Below are 18,957 nucleotides of genomic sequence, written 5' to 3' on the forward strand. Positions count from 1 at the left end.
TGGTACTCCCGATACAGATTGCAGAAGGAAAACGAAAATACACTATAGAACATTTATTCCATCAAAATAGTGCAACAATTCTTATTCTACACAAAGCAAAGTATGTTCTTCCTCTTCACCACATCACATATTATACCCACAAAGGAGCCTGAAAGAATGATAACGATACTCAGTATCCATCTCTGTTTGAGGGGCAACCCTGTGCCTGCCCCCCGAAACTTAGACAAGACACAATAGGAACTATTTTGCACTCTGGAGTCAGTAAAAGGACCACATGAGACAGTGGCAGCATAAGAGAACCCCACAACTATCAAGGTGCAAAAAGTCTAAGATTGCAAAAAGCTAGCATATTTGGTGCCAAGGAAAAGCCTCTGGACACATAGCAGAGCACTCTTTGTTACTTCAGCATTCTCATGATTCATGAGCTTCATAACCTTGTCCTTCGCCCTGAGATCATTCACAATGCCCCGGCCTGCTGGATGGTACTGAATGAACTGTGATAAATCATAACACGCCACAGACAGGGTCCTTGGATCCACTGATGTGTCTAGGATTGTTATTAAAACCCGGAGAATCTGCAAGAGGAGCATTGAAGTTTCGGTAAGAATATCCATGGCATGGATTCTTTCTAGACAAACTGGATATTTTGTAATAAAAAAAAAATTATTTTGGGAGAGATTCTCATTTGCCATGTAATTTGCTTCAGGAAGACTAGGGCAAAGTGATTTTTCAAGGCAGAGGTGCACCTGGAAATCATTCTCTTCAAAATGTGTAATGTTTTCACGCCAGAAAACTGGATCTTTATGCATAGGTGACCAGTCTAGATGCCCTAACAGTACTTCCTGCTTGTACTTATCAAAAGAGCTCAATTTCTTGATATTATCTTTGAGTCCCTCCTCCAGCTGGTCCAGTGCTTCCAACAGATCCTGTGGAGCGTGAATCATTAATCCCACTAAGAGCAGGCAAAAGCAGCACAACTTACCATATACCAAAGAGAATAATGTATCAAAAGTTATTTTCCCTTCTTTTTTAAGTTGGTCTTTCTTGGTCAAAAGAAAGGATTAAGAGATATACCAAGAAATTTTTGGAGCTTAAGGTAACATTTTCCACAGTAGCTAACAATCGAAGAAAAACAAAGCTTCCTTGGCAGGAGTGGTACTGGCACGAAGGTTGGTCCTGAAATCCATCCTCAAATGGTGGTGCTACAGTTTGAAGCTACCATCAAGCACTTCCTCCATATCAACAAAAGCCTTAGCTTAAATTGCATTATTTTTCATACAAAGACAAGTTATAAGGATTTTCAGTTACAATCCTGGGAGAGCAAAAATATTTTCCAATGAGAAGCAGAAACAGTAACGCAAAACATTATATCATTGTCATTATGTAATCTCCTCACTGACAATAGCAGAATCATTTTGACCAGTTTATCTTCTCACCATTGTTTCCCAAGCTATAAGAATGATGAACACTAAACCAACTTCATATATTTAAACAGAGGATTTTTCTTGTAAATGAAGCTCTAGATGAAGTTTTTGTGATGAACAACAAAATATCTTGAAGACAACACCTTAATCACTTTAAAATGAATAACTAAAATATCTTGAAGACATTCGGATGTGGATACTCTTTTGAGACAACACTTAAACTCTGGACTATGAGCAGAAAAAAGCAGTTCCATATTACCATTTTCTTTGCCTGTCTGCCCACAATAAATTCAGTGCTCGTTTAATCATTTATTTATTACTCTTTAAGAAAACAGAGCAATGATTAGGACCAACACTCTGAAGTTATGAACATTGATTATTCATGTGGAAAGATTTTGGTAATTCGATGTGTCTTCTTACCTCATCACTCCATGCCTGTGCTTTCAAACTTTGAACAATTTGGGGTAAACCAAAACCCACCATCTGAGCCCCAAGAGTTCCTTTAGAGAGCAAGTTCCTTAGGGTTAAAACAGCAACCCTCACAACCTAAACAGATATTCACCAAAAACACATACTGGTATGAGATGACAAAAAGGAAAGCACTCAAAATTGGATAGGTAGATGAGTTGTATACTTTACTTTCTCTTTAGTAGAACTTTTAACAACCTCTGCCAATCGTGGGAGGGCTCTGGTAGTAGCTAAGTACTCAATGGCTGGTTCGTAGTATGACAAAAGCCAAATGCAGAGGCAAGCCTCGTAAAGGAGCTGCAGAGGCACATCATCCATCAGTGGACAAACATGGTAAAGCAGGAAACATTCCCACAACTTTGAAATATTTGGCCCTGATATAACTTGGACTGCTATCAGCCAACAATATCTCAAAACCATCAAATATAAGTATTATATTATTGAGCCAGACTGCAACGGAAACATTCTCTTCAGCCATGAATTAAGAAAAAAAAACAATTACAGCCATGAAAATCCTATATTGTGCGAAAAGAATTGGAAAACAACAATAATAGATCACCTGGATAGACTGCTGAGTGGATGCAGGAGAAATTAAAGGAACAAGCAACTTTACTCCATCTGCTTGAACAAATGATGATCTGACCAAGGGTTCCCTGAGTAACGTTGCTAGGCTATTGACGGCTGTTGGAACACCACGTGTAGGATGGGAAGGCTTTCTCAACTGTAATAAATGACATCAGACACGGACCAAAAACCAAACAAATATATTACTCAACATGAGGAATTAAATATATGCACATAATAGTTGTTTGCATATAACCATCTAACAGCTGTTTTGTAGTATAAAGTTTTTCTTACTTGTTTACATAAAAAAGTTCTATAAAAATCAAGATTTGGGAGAAGGAAGAGGAGAAAATTGAGAGAAAAAAGACAAAAAAAGAAGAAGAGCTTTCTGAAGAGTCTGAATGGCGTCCTTGGGAACTGGGCACGAATTCCCAGACTCCTTAAATAAGTGTTTTGAGTTAAAATTACAAAAATGCCCCTATACACTTAATAAACCTTAATGTCCTTATATCTCCCTAACTACACATCCTACGTACATGAAAATTTAATCACTGATATAATTTAACATACAGAACAAGATTACATAACGAAAATTAACCAGTGAAGTGGTAAAATGACCAAAATACCCCTGGGTGTATTTTCTAACAATCCCCTCAAGCTGGAGCGTATATATCTAGAGTCCCAGCTTGTTGCAGAATGATATAAACTCTTGCTTGCCAAGACATCTCCCAACTAATTTCTAGACCGAACAAACGGAGTTACTACCTCCTTTTTCATTACAGCATCTGGAATGAAGTGGGAATACACTTCTATATGTTTAGTCCTCTCATGGAAAACTGGGTTACTTGCAACAATTACTTGCAACAAAGATCACAACCTGATTATCACAAAACATGTTCATCGACTCATCTTGGTTGAAACCCAACTCTCGTGAGACTGACCTAACCCACATCTACTCGCTCATTGTGTGAGCCATCGCCCTATATTCAACTTCTGCACTAGACCGGGCTACAACATTTTGCCTTTTACTTCGCCAACAAACTAAATTTCCTCCTAGGAAGACAAAATATTTAGAGGTTGACTTTCTGTCTAGTTTAGACCCTGCATAGTCACATCAAAGAAAACCCCTATCTTCATATAATTGTTAGGTCTAAAGAAAAGGCCTTTTTCTGGTGCTTCTTCCAAATACCTCAAAATTCTTTGTGCTGCTACCAAGTGTACTTTTCAAGGACGTTCCATAAACTGGCCCACTACACTTATGGCAAAAGAAATGTCAGGTCTAGTGACTGTTGTATAAATTAATTTCCCCACTAACCTCTGATATTGTGTTCTGTCATTTAATTCATCACTCTGCTCATCATGGAGATCATGTCCCACTTCCATTGGGGTATCAGCTGGCTTGACCCCCAACAAACCATACTCTTGAAGCATATCTGTGACATACCTACGTTGTGTCATTACAATGCCTTCTTTACTTTTCGCCACTTCAATGCCCAAAAAGTATTTCAACGGTCCGAAGTCTTCAGTCTGAAAATGTGCAGACAAATGAGACTTGGTATCCTCTATACCAAAAATATTACTCCGATATAATATAATGTCATTTGCATAAACCAAAAGTACCACAATTCTAGAGGACATCTTCATCACAAACAAGGAGTGATCACAATGACTCCTTGAGAACCCCATAGATACCACAACTTGGCTGAAATTTTCAAACCAAACACGTAGACTCTGCTTCAGCCCATAAATCGCCTTCTTAAGTCTACATACTTTATGTGTCTCCTCCTGAGCAACATATCCTGGAGGTTGCTCCATATATATCTTTTCTTACAAATCACCATATAAGAAGGTGTTTTTAATTTCCAATTGACATAGGGACCACCCCTGATTCACAACAACTAAGAGCAAAATACGTACAGATGACAAACGAGCAACAAGTGAAAAAGTTTGAAACACATCAATACCAAAGGTTTGAGTATATCCCTTCGCAACAAACTGGGCTTTATACCACTCAATAGAACCGTGTACACTATACTTGATAGTATAAACCCAGCGACAACCAACAACTTTGGCCCTAGATGGTAGATCACACAGTTGCTAGGTCACCCGATCTATCAAAGCATCCATAGCTTGCCTCCAATGAGAAGACGAGAAAGCCTCCTGCACTGAAGAAGGGATAGTGAAGGTAGAAATGGACAAAGCAAAACTTTTATAGGAGTCAGATAAGGAACAAAAAGACACAAACTGAGAAAACGTATACTACGTACCTTTACCTTTCCTGACACCCTTCCTGAGTGCAATAGGAACATGTAGATCATTACCTCCAGGATCTTGAAGAGAAGTAGAGTCATGGTCCAGTGAAAGAGCCGTTGGTGATACTTCTTTCCGGCATTTATATACATATAATGGTTTCGCGGCAATGACAACTTGTGACGGTCCACCAAACTCATCAACTGGTACAGGGATGACTGGAGCCAGTTCAGGTGAGACAATAGGATCATAAGGTAAAGGCACAAGGGGAAAAGAACCGTAAATCCTCAAAGAAAGTAACGTTAGAAGATACAATTGTTTTTCTAGTGGACGGGCAAAAATATTTGTACCCATTCTGTGTACGAGAGTACCCCAAAAATACACACTTAACTGCTGAGGGAGATAACTTATCCCTGGAAGACCCAAATATATGAGCAAAGTAGACACATCCAGACACACGGGGAGAAATAGAAAATAATGGCATGGATGACAAAAGAACTTGCATAGGAATTTTTCCTTCTAACACAAACGAAAGCATTTTATTAACCAAGAGACAAGTTGTAAGAACAACATAACCCCAAAAAGGTTTGGGCACATGCATATGTATCATCATTGTCCTAGCTACCTCTAGTAAATGGCAATTCTTACGTTTAGCTATGCCATTTTGCTGAGGGATACACGATGTCTGATGAATAATTCTATGTTCTTGACAAAAGACTTGGAATTTATGACTCATGAACTTGAGGTCGTTATCAGTACACAAAATATAAAACGAATCAGCAAACTGATTTTTAATTTCATTGAAGAAAAGTTTGAACACATCAAAAGCCTCAGATTTTTCCTTAAGAAGGTAAATCCAAGTATACCTACTAAAATCATCGATAAATGAAATAAAATACCTATGAACAAATTGACTAGTCATAGGACAAGGACCCCAGATGTTTGAGTGTACAATCTCAAATAGATGGCTGATTTTATGAGACGAGACTGGAAACGAACTTCTGTGATGCTTGCCAATTGACACGACTCGCACTGAAAAGAAGAACTAGATGGAAAGTCTAGAAAAGACTTGAGTCAATTTTGCAGCAGATGGATGACCTAGAAGCAAGTGCCACTGTAGAACAGAATTTGTAATATGTAACACCTGAATATTATTTTGTCGATGGTTCTCCAGGCAGTATAGCCCATCTCTCTCACGAACAGAACCAATTGTTTTGCTCATTGTGAGATCCAGAAAAAACAAAATGAGTAGGATAAAATGTGAGAGAGCAACTCATGGACTTGGCTAACCGACAACAAATTTAAAGGAAACCTGTGAACAAAAAGAGTTGACTGAGGAGACGAAAAGGAAGTCGGAGTAACATTACCTACTCCTTGAATAGGAGAAGTAGAACTATTTGTAGATTAGCATGTTTGATACACAAAGACTCTTTTAAATCGAAAAACAATGACAACATACCTGACATGTGTCTGGAGGCTCCTGAGTCAAGAGCCTAGGACGGTGATGAGTGAATTTTTTTTTATGGTATGCGTGAATATTTATTCAAAAACAAGAGGAGAGAGACAACCTAACACGATGTATATCATCCATAACGAGGCTTTGGAGGGATGAACCCCTTTTAGCATGGTAGTGTGCCAAGTGATTGGCGGATTTGGGTGTGTGGGTCCATTTATAATTTAGGTAAGAAGATATATTTCAGATTTCAAAAAAAGTATCACAGTGCCGCCAAGGGGGCGATTCGCTTAGCACACCAATCAATGACAACCTTAGAGTCTCCTTTGATTATAAGGAGCCTAGAGAGACGATCCCGGAAGATTATGAGGCCCTGAAGCAACCCGCAAGCTCAGTGGTTGTGGAATCAGAGATACCCAAAGGGCTAGCAAAGGAGTAAAGGAGGCAGCTATTTTTGTTGTGGATTACCCCACTGAAGCCGGTGGGCCCAGGACAGCCAAAGTCATTGTCATCGAAGTTCAAATTGAAGTGACCAAGGGGGAAGAGACCACATTGTCATATTCGGGGCACGAGAAAGCCCAACCATGGCAGCAATCGGGCGCCAGAAATCAAAACTACTGAGGTGGAGGAATTCCTTCTATGTCAGGAGCTAGGCGGCGACTTGGCCAGCGATGTTCTCAGCAAGCACCTCAATTGGAGAAGTTTTGAACTAGAATTTCCTATTATTTCTCTCTTTTCAGAGAGCCCAAGGGATGTGACCCGTGCAACTAGATATGAGCATTTTTCCAAGCTTCGGGAAATGAGAGTTGGTGATGGAGTGGATCATAGATGGCAGGTTGTGGGGAACAAAGAATTGCATTCCAATTTTGTTGAAGAGGTTGGCCCATATGACTTGATCAAATTGGCAATAGAGGAGGACATGGATGGCAGATTCGAGAGACCTGGGCAGAGTGGGCATGTAGGATCCAACACATGAGTTCCCCGCCTAACGATGGTGTCAAAAGTGAGGATTTTGTTTCTACATGCACACCAAGTAAAAAAAATTGGCAGGAGGAGGAGCGAGCAAAGTCCAAGCTAGGGCCGCATGGTGGCGAGGCAGAAAGATGTTGAGGCCATGAAGAAGATTGTAGGCAGAAGCCGTAGTGAATGAGCCTTTAGGATAGGTGGTCCAAATAAGGGCATCCAGAATGTGGTCACGAATTTTAAGGTTTGCAAGGCAGAAGAGGAGGTTGGAGGCCAATAAAGCTTCAGAGTCCGTGAGGGTTCTGCGGTGATTGAGGACCCATCCTCCAAAATCAGACCATAAGTCCACAATGGGAGCATTTTGGAGTCTGGAAAGGCTCGATATGGGGCCGAAACATTTGTCCCCCAACCACCGGTCATAACAGAATTTTGTAAGATGCCGATTCGCAGATAGCACTTGACCACCATAGAGAAAGTGGGTAGCAGGAGGGAGATTTTCCACCAGATAGGTGACAGGAGATAGCGGCCACCACCTTCAGTCCACCAACCATTCATCTTGTTAGCCTTGGCAGCAACTAGGGCTCTCTAGATCAGATCCAGTGAGGAGTTGAATTGCCAAATTCATTTGATGAGGTAGGAAGAATTGGTCTTTGCAATGTCTTTTATACCAAGCCCGCCGAGATGCAATGTTGACACACGTCAGCCCACTTTACAAGGTGATATTTTCTTTCTCCATTGTGCCCACCCTAGAGAAATCTCCTTTTGAGACCTTCTAACCAGTTTCTGACAGAGGTGGGGTAGTGAAAAAGGTATAGGAAATAGCTGAGGATATCGTGGAGATAGGATTTTATGAGGGTGAGTTTACTTACTAGCCTTGGAGAGGAATTTACTCCGTCCAACTGTTTTTGGGGGGGTGCCATAAGTCAACGGAAGGCCAAGATAGGTGTAGGGGGGATTAGTAATTTTACATCCAAGACATTCTACTCAATGTTGAACCCAATGGGGGAGGACTTAGCTCAACTCACTTTTTGCCCGGAGGAGAGTTCGAAGAGATTAAGTAAAGTTTTTATGTGGGTTACTTGATCCATCATGCCTTCACCAAAGAGGATAGTGTCATCTACATACTGGAGAATGGCAATATCTTGGTTGGGGTCATCACAGATGGTTTTTAGCCAACCAGAGTCTTTAGCATGTCAAACCATAGTAGAAAGGTACTCGGCAATGAGGGTGAAGAGAAAGGGGGACAATGGGTCACCATGTTTGATCCCTTGTGAACCGCTAACATTCCCACAAGATTTTCCATTAACCAAGAGGGAGAAGGAAGCATTAGAAATGCAACTGCACATCCAGAAGCGCCAACGAGTACCAAATTCCATTTGGCCAAAGCGATGATAGAGCAGCTTCCAATTAACATGGTCAAACGCCTTTTCGAAATCGAGCTTAGTGACGATTCTAGGGAGGTTGGCTCGCTTAAAGGAGTCCAAGAGCTCATGAGCTGCCATTGCCCAATCCAGGATGTGGTGACCTTTGATGAAGGCACTTTGACATGGGTTGATGACTTGCGGGAGGATTGCATGGAAACAATTGGCAAGAATACGAGCAACAATCTTGTATGAACTGGTGGTGAGGCCAATTAGCATGAATTCACCGTGTTGGTCTTCTTGGGAATCAAGGCAATGAAGGAAGCGCCAATCGCTCGATGCGTGATTCCACTCATATGGAAGTTGTTGACGAAGGCATAGAGATCATTCTGGATGATCTCCCAATGCCCAATGTTGTCAAAAGAACTCCCCATTGAAGCCATCTGGCCTCGAGGCATGATCCTTTGGCATCCCAAGAGTGGCTAGGTCGATTTCAGTGGAGGTAAGTTGAACATGATAAACTGCCATACCTGAGTCAACACTGGTAGAACTAGGAATTGGGATGGAAACATGAGCTACAGATGTTGAGGTTGAGGCAATAGAGATCTGAGCCATACATTGAGCAATCTGTTGTTGTTGCTGTATCAATTGTTGCATCTCATCTGGAGCACCCGGTGTAATCGACATAGAAGAATTATACTCCCACTCCCACTATCAGGAGTTGTAGAATTAACCCATGCAAGCTTCCCAAACTTAACCCTACATCTATAAGAATAATGACTATTTTTGTCACAATGAACCCACTTCCTTTTTGACTTACCATCACCATGTCCTCTACCTCTACGTGGGCCCTCTCTACCTCTACATGTAGAGAAATCTATAGGGGCTGATGTAGTGTTAGAAGCATGAAGAGCAGTGGCTTCCATTATCTTACCTCCTTTACTTGTTCCTAGTACAATAGTCTTCTCAGCCCTCATAATCCGATTAAAAGTGGTAGAGAGAGTAAGTATTTCATGTGAAGCTAACACCTGGGCATTAATAACATCAAATTCAGCAACTAAATCATCCAAAATGTTTGCAACAAGCAGTTGTTTTGTTGTTTTCTCAACTCATTCTCATTCGTAGTAAACGGATGATACACATGGATCTCCTGCCATATGCCAAGAAATGCAATATAATATTCTATAATAGTTCGATTTCCTTTTTTCAACCCAAAAAAGTATGTATACAACTCATAAACTCGAGAGAGATTACTCTCATGTATATATAAAGATTCAAGACACAGCCACATAACCTTTCTGTCTCACAATTCATCACCTGATTTCTAAGAGTAGAATCAATACTATTGACAATCCAAGTCATAACCTAATAGTTCTCTGCCTCCTAATCATCATCTGGAGGCATTGGGGGGTCAACTTGGATAAACTTCAACTTCTTTATACCCTTAAGATACATTTTAACAGACTTAACCTAATTAAGATAATTAGACCTAGTCAACTTTTTCGAAGCAATCATTATGGTGTCCTTTCCATCAAACCCAGAATTTCCTCTAGTCGGGGTATAAATTTCTCCTGTCTCAGCCATAATACTGATATATTATCACACAATAATGAATTTATGCTTCCAAACAATTTTCAGATTTATCACCAAGGTAGGCCCCACCCACAAAATTAGGATTAGGACACAAAAATAGGATATGAGCACTTTAACAATCCAATAACCAGCAATTCACATCTATTTCAACCAATATCATGCAAAATAGTAGCAATTAGGGCTGACATCATCAATTGAGTGATGATGCAAGCATCCAACACTGGGTTGGGTGATGCAAATCTCAAAAAACCCAATTAGGGCAATCAAAGTGTAGAGAATCTTTATCAAAAAAAGTGTAGAGAATCCTCCAATAATTCATAAAGACCAGTAACCCTAAGTTTATGGCAGAGAAAGGGAGAAAAAAGTTTAACCTTGATGAACCAGTATAAAAAACCAATGTTTTTCTCCTTCCAATAGGTTGCCCTCTTAAAAAATGGCAAGAATCTGCAATAGAATGCTCCCAACAACGATCTACTGCTCTAATACCATGTTAAAATCAAGATTTGGGTGAAGGAAGAGGAGAAAATTGAGAGAAAAAAGACAAAAGAGAAGAAGAGCTTTCTGAAGAGCCTGAATGACATCCTTGGGAACTGTGCATCAATTCCCAGACTCCTTAAATAAATGTTTTTAGTTAAAAATTACAAAAAATATCCCTATACACTTAATAAACCTTAATCTTCTTATATCTCCCTAACTACACGTCATATGTACATGAAAATTTAACCATTGATATAATTTAACATGCAGAATAAGATTACATAAAGAAAATTAACCACTGAAGTAGTAAAATGACCAAAATACCACTGGATGTATTTTCTAACAAGTTCCATATCAGCACACCCACAATCCAGCAGAATAGAAATGTCACAGCCTCTGTTGAGATTTTCTTGAAACTAAGATCCAACTGACATGTGAGCATAAAGATGCAAAGGATCCAAACAGTTCGACAGAGACTTGAAAATCTTAGCTTAAAGAACTGCAACTCAAAAATGCTAAGTTTCAGCAGACATTCTAACCTGACCACAGAGCCAGTCTACCAAGCCTTTGAGTACATCTCCAATGGTAGTGAACTTGTTTTTTGAATATGAGGTGTCTCCATTCACAACAAAACCATCCTGAACTTTTGGCCGAGCACTGTAATCACAGCAGAAGAATTTTTGCAACCGTTTTGAGATACCCTTTTTCCTTTTTTCGACTGAATTCCATTATTTAATCTGATCAAGAATTTTTCCCTACCTTACTATCATTGATAAAATTTTGCAGCTCTTCTCTTGTATAAACCAGTTGCTCTTCCAGAGCAATCTGAGCATAGAAAAGAAGGTGAATCAGCTTTTCATCTACAATGCGAAATAATAAACTCTAGGCCATCATTTCTTACAAAAAAAAAAAAAAAAACTCTGGGCCATGCACCAACAAAGGATGGCTAATTAGTTAAGCTTCTTTATGTAAAAATATTAAATTCTAGAATATAAATCTTGGAAGATCATCTATGTGTACTTCTTGTGTCATTCTACAAAGTGAAAATACCTCAAAGTAAACTACAGACAGGATAAAAGTTAACAGTACGAAACATGACCTACAAACAGTAACTAATCCACTGAGAAGACAAAAATATTTAGCAGAAGGCAATAAAAGTCACAAATTTAAATGAACAATACATTACATCAAAACAAAACTAAAACATTTGCACTCCATTGATGTTTACTGTATGGTTCAAACCTCACAGAAGATACCATATAAATACTTAACTTAAGAAAGGTTCATAAGTATCTTCATTTGCAAGAGATTTGTCATGGAATAATCTGGCTCGTTTTGGGTTTGCTGCCAAGGAAAGTGATCAGTTTGTCAAAATATAGAATTAAAAGAACAACTTCAATGTCATGGGTAGTTGTCATTTACCTGTAAGCATTTCATCAATAAGAGCAAGAACATATTCTACAGTATCTTCTTTAACTATGTCACGTAAAATGCTCACAAAGACACGAACATAAGCTGGACCATCCTGCCAAAATTACTGCCACTTGTTACAATTTCCTTAAGGCGGAAGAACATATAATTTTATATTACAACTGTGGAAATTCTTATGGTACAAGGAGAAAATATCTATGGGTGATTCTAATGAGTAAAAATGCAGGCTAAAAAGTAAACAAGAAAAGAATCCAAATCTTACATCATCAAGCAACTGTGCTCTGTAGCTCTCAGATCTGTTATCATAGCGCCTTAAAAGCTGCAGGCACGTTCCAGTGATCAGCTTTGTTGTCATGTAAGCCTCCCATGGGATGTCCCTCTTGAGAACCTTGAAGAATATAAACAACATGTCAATCAAGAGAGAAACACCGAAAGTTGAAACATACAATTTTTTTCTTTTTCTTTTTAATTACTGTTGCTACACACATCCAGGCACCTCTACCAATGGAACTTCAAACTAAAACCTCCTATGTAAACATGCCTCCCCTAGCCATTCAACTAAAGGCTCAATCTACAAATGATATTGTATTATAATATCATATTTCATTAGGAGCAATTTCGAGGCTACAGGTAGTCCAACACAGCCAGGCCAGAACAGCAGCAATGTTTCAGCTAAATGAACTCATAGAGAAATGTTGATGGGGGTTAACAGCCATGACCTTAGAGCATGCCAAGCAATTAACCTCATTTGACCTAATACAGAAAGAACAAAATTGAGGAGCTCATAGAACATAATTTCTTGTCAATATTCATCTGACTTCATCAGTTAAGAATTCTAGTAAAAGAGGTCAAATAAATCTGTTCCTTATGATGGGGATGGCAAAAGCAGAGATCATTTATGCAAATGTTTGAACCCTTAGCAGCACCCTCCAAAATCCCAAAGACCATGGTCCAATTTGTTCTACCTGATTCCGCTTACACACCAACATCACCAAGGAGACACTTTAGCCTTGAAAGATTCTAAACTCGATATGCAAAGATGGACAAAGATACACATCATGACATTGCCATGCAAACATTCATGTTACTTGTTTCCTTTCTATCCACTTGGTACTTGTGATTGAAACAAGAAATTTTCAAAAGAAGATCACTTCACAGGAGTAAAAGATACCAATCACTCTTGTTATTACTTCATATAATGTTTTTTTTTTTTTTTTTTTTTTTTTGAATTTCAACCTTTCAACACCTTCACAAATCATCAAGATTTTGGGTGAGCAATAAAACCCAAAGCAATAACACCTTCACAACCAGATACTTTTTCGAAGCTGTTCCAATGATAGTACAACTAATGCAAAAAGAGATCCAGGGAAAAACCCATCTCAATAACTAGCTTTCTGAATATGAGAAAATGTAAAGTCTACAATCTTCAATATATGCAAGTAATTTTTCATCCTTAAAGATCGCATAATTCTGAAGGCTGGAATTGCAACTGATTCCACGTTATGATGGGATACATCCCCTTGAAAGAAAACATATTCGTTAAAGAACTAGTTAAAAGCCTCTACTTCCCTTTAAATTATCTTCTCCTAGTTTTCCAGACCTAACACATCATGAGAATAAGAACAACCACAAGAGCCACCAGGAAAATGGATAAAGGAAAACCAAAAACTAGAAATTTAAAAAAATCCAGAACTTCCCATTCTAGAGGCAGACATCGACATTTTCAGCAAAAACACATCACACCAAATGACGAAGGTAATGCCGCTCCCAACCTGTTCTGCCGTCAATTCAGTGTGATCCATCGCAAAGACAAATTACAGTATGATTCACTCCTCTTCAGCACGAATACTTTCCAAATTTCGATCCGAACTCACCCAGCTGCGAATAAAAAACCAAATGGTTCAGATCAACAAAACCAATTTAAACAAAAAAAAAAGACAAAAAAAGTACATTAAAATCACATAGAAACACCAGCATATTCAATTAGGGAAAGATTGAACATCTCCAGCTTTTCCAGCTTACCAGAGAAAGCAAATTAAAAATCTCTCTGCTCTACTCCTTGTTCAGACCCCTCCCAGCTTCGAGACGATGCGGATGGTTTTTGATAAATGATATATGAAAAATTATTGTTATGACCTATGAGAGAACTGAGAAGCATCCGTGATGAGAGAGAAGCATCTCTGACTGGGCCCTCATTACTTGATGAACGGTCAGGATTGAAATATCCTATCATTTTGTTGCTATTTTTCAAGGACACGAGATCGTGGGAATCTCTGCCTCCGTCTCTCGATCAAATTGTCTCACGTGCCCACTCAGGCGGTTTACGTTTAAAGATTGAGTCTAACATGCGCCGTGTAAATAAGAGACGTGACTAGCAGCCCAATAGAGGGAGATAGGGCCCAAAGACACTCTGAGGCTCTGTGAGGTTCGTAACCTATCTTCCTCCGGCCATTGCATCCCGGGCCTCCGAACAGAGCCGAGGAGCTGACTAGGGTTTTTCCAGCTGTTTCATTGCTCTCTCTCTCTCTGGCATGCCGCACTAAGAGAGAGAGAGAGAGAGGAGAAATGTGGAGATCAAATGCAAGAGCTCTCATCAGGGCTTCTTCCGTACTGGGAGCTTCTTCGTCTATATCGGAGGTACACGCTAAAACCTTAACCCTCATTTCTTCATTTTGCGCCAGCCCTACCAGATGGGCTTTTCGGGTAAACCCTCATTTCCAAAACCCTAGGTTATTTTCTCAAGTTTCAGATACCATCGACCAAAACGATGATAAGGAGTCAGATTCCTCCTGTAGTGATGGAAATGGCGCCTTTGGAGCAGACGCATTTGTGGATTCTAACGAGTCGGAGGTTTCTCCCGTGGCCTTCGGGTGTGGTAGTAAGAATGTGAATGTATCGTTCGAGTCGGGTGAGCTATCTGGGGTTTTTTGAGATGGCGCTGAGGAGAAAGATGTTTCTGGTAAAGACCCTTTTTTTGGTCCTCAAGAAACAGGTGAGTCCTCTGTTTCTTTCGAGGATGTCGTGGAGAATGCAAATGTAGATGATGTAAGCTCAGATGTTCAAGCTGCCCAGCTCGATGTACAACAAGTTGAGAATGTTTATCTATTCTACAGAGTAGTTTAGACAAACCTCTTGAATATAGTCTAAATGAGCTGGATTTACCTCTTAGTGAGGAGTTCGCAGTGAGAATTCTTCAAACTCCTCTTATTCTGGGCGTGAATTTAGTGGTTTTTCTTTTAGTGAGCCTTGCAACAACAGGACTTTTTTATAAGTACCCAAACCTTGAATTGCCTTGTGCACACGATAGGTGTCAATTGTCGGAAGAAAGATGTGTATGCACTGTGGGATTTGAGCAAAGACATTAGTGACAATGAGAAGGGATTAATCACCTCTGATGTTCTCAATGATTTAACCTCCATATTTTGGAAGCTGGGGAAACGCTAGGCAGCCCTAGAGGTTTTTAACAAGTTTGAAAATTTCAGCTATACACCTGATGCTGATGCTCATTACTTGACAATTGAGGCGCTTTTCAGTCGATCAATTTTTTTGATGATGCCTGTTCTGTCTGTGAGAAATTGCTTCAATCTGGGAACTTGCCTAGTAATGAGAAAATTGGCCAAATTATCACTGGCTTGTGCAAAGGAAGTAGAGTAAAAGATGCACGTTTGGTTTATCTGATGACAAAGGAGAAAGAGATATGTGCTCCCAAATCCACACTAAATTTCTTAATTAGTAAATTGTGTGGAGATGATGCAATGATGCATATTGCTCTAGAGCTGTTGGAAGATTTTTCTGAATTTTTTTGCAAATATGCAATCAAGTCGTTCTCTAATGTCCTTCGTGCACTATGTAAGGTTAAGAAAGCCAACCGGCAAGGAACCTGCTTACTAAGATGATTGAGTTAGGCCCTCCACCTGGGAATGCAGCTTTTAATTCTGTTATCAGCGCCCTTTCTAAGGCCGGAGATATGGAAGAGGCGATAGCATTGAAAAACTTAATGGCAAGTAGAGGTCTAAGACCTGATGTGTTCACATACAGTGTTATCATGAGTGGTTATGCCAAGGGTGGGCAGATAGATGATGCTTATAAAATATTTTCTGAAGCAAAGAAAGTACATTCAAAGCTGTCTCAGGTTTGTTACCATATACTCATTTGTAGGTTTATTGCAAGCTTGAAGAGTTTGAAAAAGCTTTGCAATGCTTGGGGGAAATGAAGGAAGATGGAGTCCAACCAAATCATGACGAAGATAACAAGTTGATTCAATCTCTGTCTCAAGGCTTTCGACTGGCAAACAGTTGAAATATTGTTAGAGGAGACGAAACAGGAAGATTTGTATCGTAATGGAATCACCCATGGTCTTATAAAAGCAGTCAAGGACTTGGAAAATGAAGCGTTACAGTCTCCAGGAGCAAGTATAGAGGCATAGGACTTTCATTGTTCTTCTGGAGTAGATAAAAAGCTCAAGTTTTGATGTTTCCTCTATACCAATTCATGATCTTGATCACTTCAAATAATTGTTTACCCTTTTTTAATTTTGGAAAACATGTTCGTCTATATGAGATGCAAGTTTTTGTATCGATTCCAATTTTAGGTTCTTTGCCCTTCTTAATCAGCTGGGTTCATGTATCCCTATAGTTGCTGCCATTTGACACTTCCATAGGTAGAATCACTAATGAAGTCAGTAGCTGAGGATGGGAAGCATGGTGCATTGGGGGAGCAACATCATGATTCATCTAGTTACACAGTTGATAGATTCTATATAAAAGCAACCAGAAACAACCTATTCATCCCAGGAGAACTAAGCAGTTGCGCAGGTCTGTCATTCAAACTACCAAATCAGATTTGCAGCCATCCAAGTCTAGCCCGCTGTCTGGGTCTTCAGAACAGTGCAAAAAGGAGCCTATAACTTGCTGCTGCATGTATGAAATGTCTGAACTCATGGAGGATTTGGATAGCAAAGATAGCTTCACATATTCACGTGGGTTCTGTATGCTTTTGAAGGTGATATGCAGGGTTGAATGTTTCAGAAATCCGAAACATATTGGTTATTAAACACCCATCATTTACTTAAAAATCCGGAGAGCAACTCTAAAGAAGATCAGAAACAGAAAAGTCCCAACTTGGAAACACGATGGTAAGGGCAATGGGCTCATAACAAATTGTTTGACGATGTCAAATGTAGAAGAGATACCAAACCAATGAATTAATTCTCAATGAAACCTTCAAAGGAAGGGTCATGCCCAGAATATAAATAACAAAGTGAAAATTCATCCCAGGTCAATCTTCAGTGTAAACGGTAAAAACAACACTTTTATTTCTACCTCATCTCACCAGTACTTTCTCTCTTGTGTAAAAACTAGATGATTCACGTTTTAAGGCAACTCAAATTTCTCAAAAATTTCATACACACTATTTCATTTTAGACACTTAAAAAAAAAAACTTTCTTGTGAATGGATCAATAATGATTTTACACTTAGACTACACAAGGAACATTTCATTTCACTGTTAAAAGAGATGGTAGTCTACACCTTACAGATTACTAAACATACTAAAATATTAAGCCCTCTCCTCAATAGGCAGGCGATGGCCACAAGAGCAATAGGCTACATGAAGAGTAAAAAAACCAACATCTTAAGTGTTTCGAAGCAAAGAAAAAACAAATCTCTCTACTGCCACCAAAAGAAAGGAAGGCAAATACATGAAGAGGTGTTGGCAAGGCTGCTTTTTGAACATCAACTCTTTACATCACTAAAGAATGTAGACAGAGGCAAAGGGCCATTGACATTTTCAGTATCACTACCAGATTCCCTGCTTTTTGACTTGTGTTTTCTTTCTTTCTTTGTCCTCTTAGAACGTGATCTTGATTTCCGTTTCTCTCTCTCCTCATCATCGCTGCTAGAAGAATCTGATGAAGAACTTGATGAACTCAACTCAGACAAAGATCTCCTTCTGGAGTGCTGCAAATAAATTTCAGTTATCCTCAGTCCACATAAACAAGATAAACAAAATGAAGTGCAACAGTTTGACAGACCAGAAGAGTAAAAAAAAAAAAAAATTATCTGCATAAATCTCTTGAATCATGACACATGCAGGCAAAGCATATCATGCTGCAGAAAATAAAATAGGACTCAGCTCCTGAGGAAACAGATCAAATTCCTCGAGTTTGAAAGAATAAGACATCCACTGGATGATTTACCATGGAAATTAGCAAAAATGTTTACTGTCTCCATTGTAGAGGAATAGCCCCTCCCAGATTTTGCCCCACCTTTACTACTGCATCCTCTTCTGCAGGTGAATTTGCGGTTCACCAGCAAAACCTTCACTTACAAATCCACTTTGGACAGGAACCCTAGGATATTTCTAACACATGCTCAGAAGGCATGAAGGCTTGAAGCAAAGAAACGTGCATTTAAGCAAACCAAAAAATGAAAAAAAGAGAAGAAAGGAGAAGTCTAAACTCAGGTACTCTCTCATATAAAAGAGCTAACAAAATGTGCTAAGCATCATACTTCATAATATTTCCCGAACTTTCAGTGGATTGCTTAGAAAGGAAAAACAAACATTCCTTTTGGGGCTTCAAAACCTGAGGCAAATCAAATGCTCCCCACAATCCGAACATCTACACTCATACACAGGCCTCTCTTGAATGTTCAGTATGAACCAAGATGATTTTTGTCTCTGAAAGTTAATCAATTAATGAAATATTAAAGACTAAAATCGCTGAGGATTAGCTGCCTAGCAGAAGCTAATTCACTAATCACAATGACAACAAAACAACATGCGAATATATCCAAAACTTATTCATAGCTAAACAGATCCATCAACATTATATTTTACCGTATACACCCATCTACAACCAGTAACTACTGCCCTAAAGGTAAATCATACAATTGTCAAGTGCCCCGATCTACCAATCCCTCCATCTCAACATCCATAGCTTGATTCCACTGGAGAGATAAAAGAGTTTCCTAC

The 18,957-nt window shown here is 39.3% G+C and overlaps 2 protein-coding genes and 1 pseudogene across 4 annotated transcripts in view; 1 reads left to right on the forward strand and 2 right to left on the reverse strand.

Moving 5' to 3' along the window:
• Nucleotides 1-27: 27 nt before the first annotated feature.
• On the reverse strand, nt 28-14,095 carry LOC137944933 (V-type proton ATPase subunit H-like). Its single transcript, XM_068790752.1, has 12 exons — nt 14,007-14,095; nt 13,757-13,862; nt 12,247-12,372; nt 11,976-12,078; nt 11,825-11,897; nt 11,313-11,378; nt 11,093-11,210; nt 2,452-2,613; nt 2,064-2,189; nt 1,845-1,970; nt 747-926; nt 28-575 (listed from the first exon to the last, which is right to left on the reverse strand). Exons 2-12 carry the CDS (start codon nt 13,784-13,786, stop codon nt 327-329), a joined length of 1,359 nt encoding a protein of 452 aa, XP_068646853.1. The 5' UTR covers nt 13,787-13,862; nt 14,007-14,095; the 3' UTR covers nt 28-326.
• An 820-nt stretch (nt 14,096-14,915) lies between these two features.
• On the forward strand, nt 14,916-16,561 carry LOC137958889 (small ribosomal subunit protein mS80 (rPPR6)-like; annotated as a pseudogene).
• Nucleotides 16,562-17,456: 895 nt separating this feature from the next.
• LOC137958916 (uncharacterized) overlaps nt 17,457-18,957 on the reverse strand; it is a 43,177-nt gene continuing 41,676 nt past the window's right edge. For all 3 annotated transcript variants that reach the window (XM_068806145.1, XM_068806137.1, XM_068806128.1), the window contains one exon: nt 17,457-17,942. In XM_068806145.1, coding sequence (XP_068662246.1) covers nt 17,718-17,942 — 225 coding nt within the window. In that variant the 3' untranslated portion in view covers nt 17,457-17,717. The remainder of the gene's footprint in view (nt 17,943-18,957) is intronic.

The sequence above is a fragment of the Aristolochia californica genome, unplaced genomic scaffold (genome assembly GCF_029961685.1).
Source record: "Aristolochia californica isolate CCGP_79_NKW_82.1479 unplaced genomic scaffold, dmAriCali1.0.hap1 SCAF_1, whole genome shotgun sequence".
NCBI lineage: Eukaryota > Viridiplantae > Streptophyta > Magnoliopsida > Piperales > Aristolochiaceae > Aristolochia > Aristolochia californica.

What these genes read in the sequence shown, in the direction of transcription:
- LOC137944933 (XM_068790752.1), bottom strand. Translation starts at nt 13,786, where the DNA reads ATGGATCACACTGAATTGACGGCAGAACAG. An exon ending in AAAGTTCTACTAAAGAGAAA is followed by an intron (nt 1,971 to 2,063) that starts GTAAAGTATACA and finishes ATATCTGTTTAG; the next exon opens with GTTGTGAGGGTTGCTGTTTT. An exon ending in CACAGGCATGGAGTGATGAG is followed by an intron (nt 927 to 1,844) that starts GTAAGAAGACAC and finishes CACGCTCCACAG; the next exon opens with GATCTGTTGGAAGCACTGGA.